We start from the raw sequence: 3,017 nt of genomic DNA, 5'->3' as shown, positions 1-3,017 counted from the left end.
CCCTTTCCCTCTTCATCAATTATCCAAAGATACAAAGATCATACATTTATTAAAAAATATATATATATTAATATATTGTTCTTTAAAATATACCAACCAAGTGTTCATAAAAATAGTTTATAATTTATTTGATGTAAAAATTATGACAAGAAGTATGTTTTTTTATACTAAATTGGATCTCTAATTCAATTACCAAGTCGACACAATCAAAAAAATATAATGAATTCAATTCTTGCAGTTCTTCAAATATCTTATTTTAAATTTTAAAACTAGTTCTAATTGAATGCCCCTTTATTAACTAGAATAAATGAATTAGAATAGATTAGAATTATCACATGAAAATTTGCCAACCGAACGAATATAACTAAATTTTATCAAGCTAAGTTTATTAATGAACACCTAGTTAGTTTATATCCTTAGAAAGGAGACGAGTCTGATCGCATATAAAATATTCTTCTAAAAACTCAAAAAAAAAACATAGATATACACAAGTAGGTTACGTTCTACTAAAGCATTCAAGAGCGTAGAAATAAGTGAAAAAAGTCTGGAATTATATTACAGGCCTTTTCTCTCAAAGCCGTCTTCCATGGCGGCTTGGGAATCTCACAGGGTGGTAGAGAAGAAGTCGCCGGAGCTGATGGCGTCGGCGTTTGCGTCTCCGAGGGCGGCCTCGCTCAAGTACTTGTCGGCGAGCTGCACCCTCTTCACGTTCTCCTGCTCCTTCACCAGCATCTGCCCGTACTCCATCAGCTTGTCCAGGCTCATCGGCGGCTGATCGAATGTAGGCGGACCCTCGAGAGAGTTCACCAACTTCTTCCCCACGCTGTCCACGCCGATGCCCGACACCCACTTTCGCACCTCGTCGTCGTAGACTCTCGCTCGGAGAGCGCCGAAGAAGTCTGCCACGGTTTGGAGATGGGCAATCGGCCGGCCGGAGTCAGTAGATTAATGAAGAGTACTATGCTTTATGGATGGATGAATATAAATGTGGATCTTACCGATGGATTGGCCGGGGAAGGAATCGACGAGCTTGACGATGTCCTCCACGGGCACGTTGTCGGTCCTGAAGATGCCGGTGCACACCCCTATCCGGTCCTCCCTCGTCGGCGCCCAGTAGAATTTCTCCATGCGGCCGTCTCGGATCAGCGGCGCGTACAGGGTGGAGAAGTCGTTTCCGGTGACGATGATGGGGACGCGGGGGTTCTCCTGCTTGTTGTACATCCCCGGCAGCTGCACGTTGGTGGGGTTGTCCGCGATGTTCATCAGCGTGGCGTTCACCATCTGGTTGTTGACGGTGTACTGGGTGGTGCCGCCGAGGCGGCCCGCGCCGGCGTCCAGGTCGTTGATAAACAGGCAGCACATCTTCCCCTTCCTGATGAGGTCCGCAGCTTCGCGATACCGCTGCCGGATCAGCTTCGCAGGCTCGCCGGCGTTGCCGCTCTCCAGCTCTCCCGCGCTCATCATGATTGGGCTGCGCCGCCAAACAGAGCAGGCAGAATCAGAGCCCGATTCAAACCGATCAAAAATTAAAATTCTTCTTTTTTCTTCGAAAAACAAAACGAAAAAAAAAAAAATTATCTCACTCACTTGATCCCCATCTTGGCAAACACAAGCTCACACTGGAACGACTTGCCCTGACCTTTGCCTCCCCAGATGCCCAAAATCAGAGGAACCTAAACATCATCCGGTGAATCAGAAACAGAGTCGATGTCAGTCTGAATCATGCAGCTAGTTACCTTGATGTTTGGGAGATTCATGAAGTTCTTGGTGATGTGCACCACCAGCTTGTCCATGAAACCTCGGGCGATGTAGTAGCCATCCTTCATGTTGTCGATGTCGTACCTGGATTCGAAGATGATCAAACAGTCGAATCGAGTGGAGGAGGAAGAAGAAAATCATTGTTGACCATGAAACTGACTGGTTGATTTGCTTACGTGCGGAGGCCCTGACTGATGTACTCGTAGGAGGTCATGACGGGGATGTGGGTGCCGTCGCCCATGGGGGCCTGGAAGAGAGAGTCGACCAGGCCCTTGCCCCGGGTGATGTCTTGCTGGTCGTCGGAGGTGTCGGTGCCGAGGTGGGCCCACCGATCCCCGCCGGTCTCCTTCGACTCATCGAGGTCGGCGGCGAGCACCCTGAAAGAAGAGGCGGAGGTACTCCGTTGAGCGAGGCTGGGCGTCACTCGCTTCAAGTTGGTCCCGAAGAAGGCGGCGGCCGGAAGCTGGGCGCTGGAGCCGGAGCCAGGCCGACTCAACTGCACCTAAAACAAACTCCACAGGTTCAAAATAAACATTAACCAGAAAGGATCAATCGAGCGGCGTGTAACAGTAAGTACAGGCACTCTGTTCACTGATCCGACTGTGGAGACGGCAGCCATCTAGATCCGGTAACTCTGCTGCCAAACTTGCAGGAGATGGGGCTCGATTTATATGAGCCAGCCATGGCGAGGAAGCTCGAAGGGGTTTTGTGGCTAGTCTCCTGTGCATCCTGTGCACCACAGAGTCCGGATGGGGGTGAGGACACGCGGCGCCTGCTCCGCCAATGGCTGGATTTGCGTTGCAGAGTAGCTTTCTCGTTGGGAGTTCGGAGATGGATTCGTGTGGCTTGGCGGAGGAGAAGGGAAGGTGTGGCGGCAAGGTTGCTGTTTGCAAGTGTGCACCGGATAAGATAAAATCTGGAGGAAAAAAATCTGGACCTTGAGATTTTTCCTGTGCCTCTTGTTTTTGTTGTCGTAGTTTCTTTCTTGTGGATATTTGTTGGCCACCGTTTGGTCTTTATACAAACTTGCAGGCAAATATTTTTTGGAGCTGATGAATAGCACCGTTAGGGCCAAATTGAGAATGCTTCTCAAACTCTTCAAGATGCAATATATATATATATATATATATATATATATATATATATATATATATATATATATATATATATATATATATATATATATATATATAAATGCTTTTCTTTGTATTTTGATTTAAATAAATGAATTTGTAAAGAGGGTCCTATTTAAATTATAT

General features: G+C 46.9%; 1 protein-coding gene across 2 annotated transcripts; it reads right to left on the bottom strand.

Moving 5' to 3' along the window:
* Positions 1 to 484: 484 nt before the first annotated feature.
* On the bottom strand, positions 485 to 2,487 carry LOC121985361 (ribulose bisphosphate carboxylase/oxygenase activase, chloroplastic-like). 2 transcript variants are annotated; one of them, XM_042538763.1, is made up of 6 exons: positions 2,336 to 2,487; positions 1,935 to 2,260; positions 1,737 to 1,842; positions 1,588 to 1,673; positions 999 to 1,471; positions 485 to 899 (listed from the first exon to the last, which is right to left on the bottom strand). In XM_042538763.1, exons 1-6 carry the CDS (start codon positions 2,375 to 2,377, stop codon positions 604 to 606), a joined length of 1,329 nt encoding a protein of 442 aa, XP_042394697.1. In that variant the 5' UTR covers positions 2,378 to 2,487; the 3' UTR covers positions 485 to 603. The 2 variants fall into 2 exon arrangements, with proteins under 2 accessions (XP_042394697.1, XP_042394698.1); XM_042538764.1 differs by having other exon boundaries at positions 1,935 to 2,254; positions 2,336 to 2,430.
* Between the last annotated feature and the right edge of the window lie 530 nt (positions 2,488 to 3,017).

The sequence above is a fragment of the Zingiber officinale genome, chromosome 5B (assembly GCF_018446385.1).
Source record: "Zingiber officinale cultivar Zhangliang chromosome 5B, Zo_v1.1, whole genome shotgun sequence".
NCBI classification, from domain to species: domain Eukaryota; kingdom Viridiplantae; phylum Streptophyta; class Magnoliopsida; order Zingiberales; family Zingiberaceae; genus Zingiber; species Zingiber officinale.
This window is presented reverse-complemented; position numbering and strand designations above follow the sequence as displayed.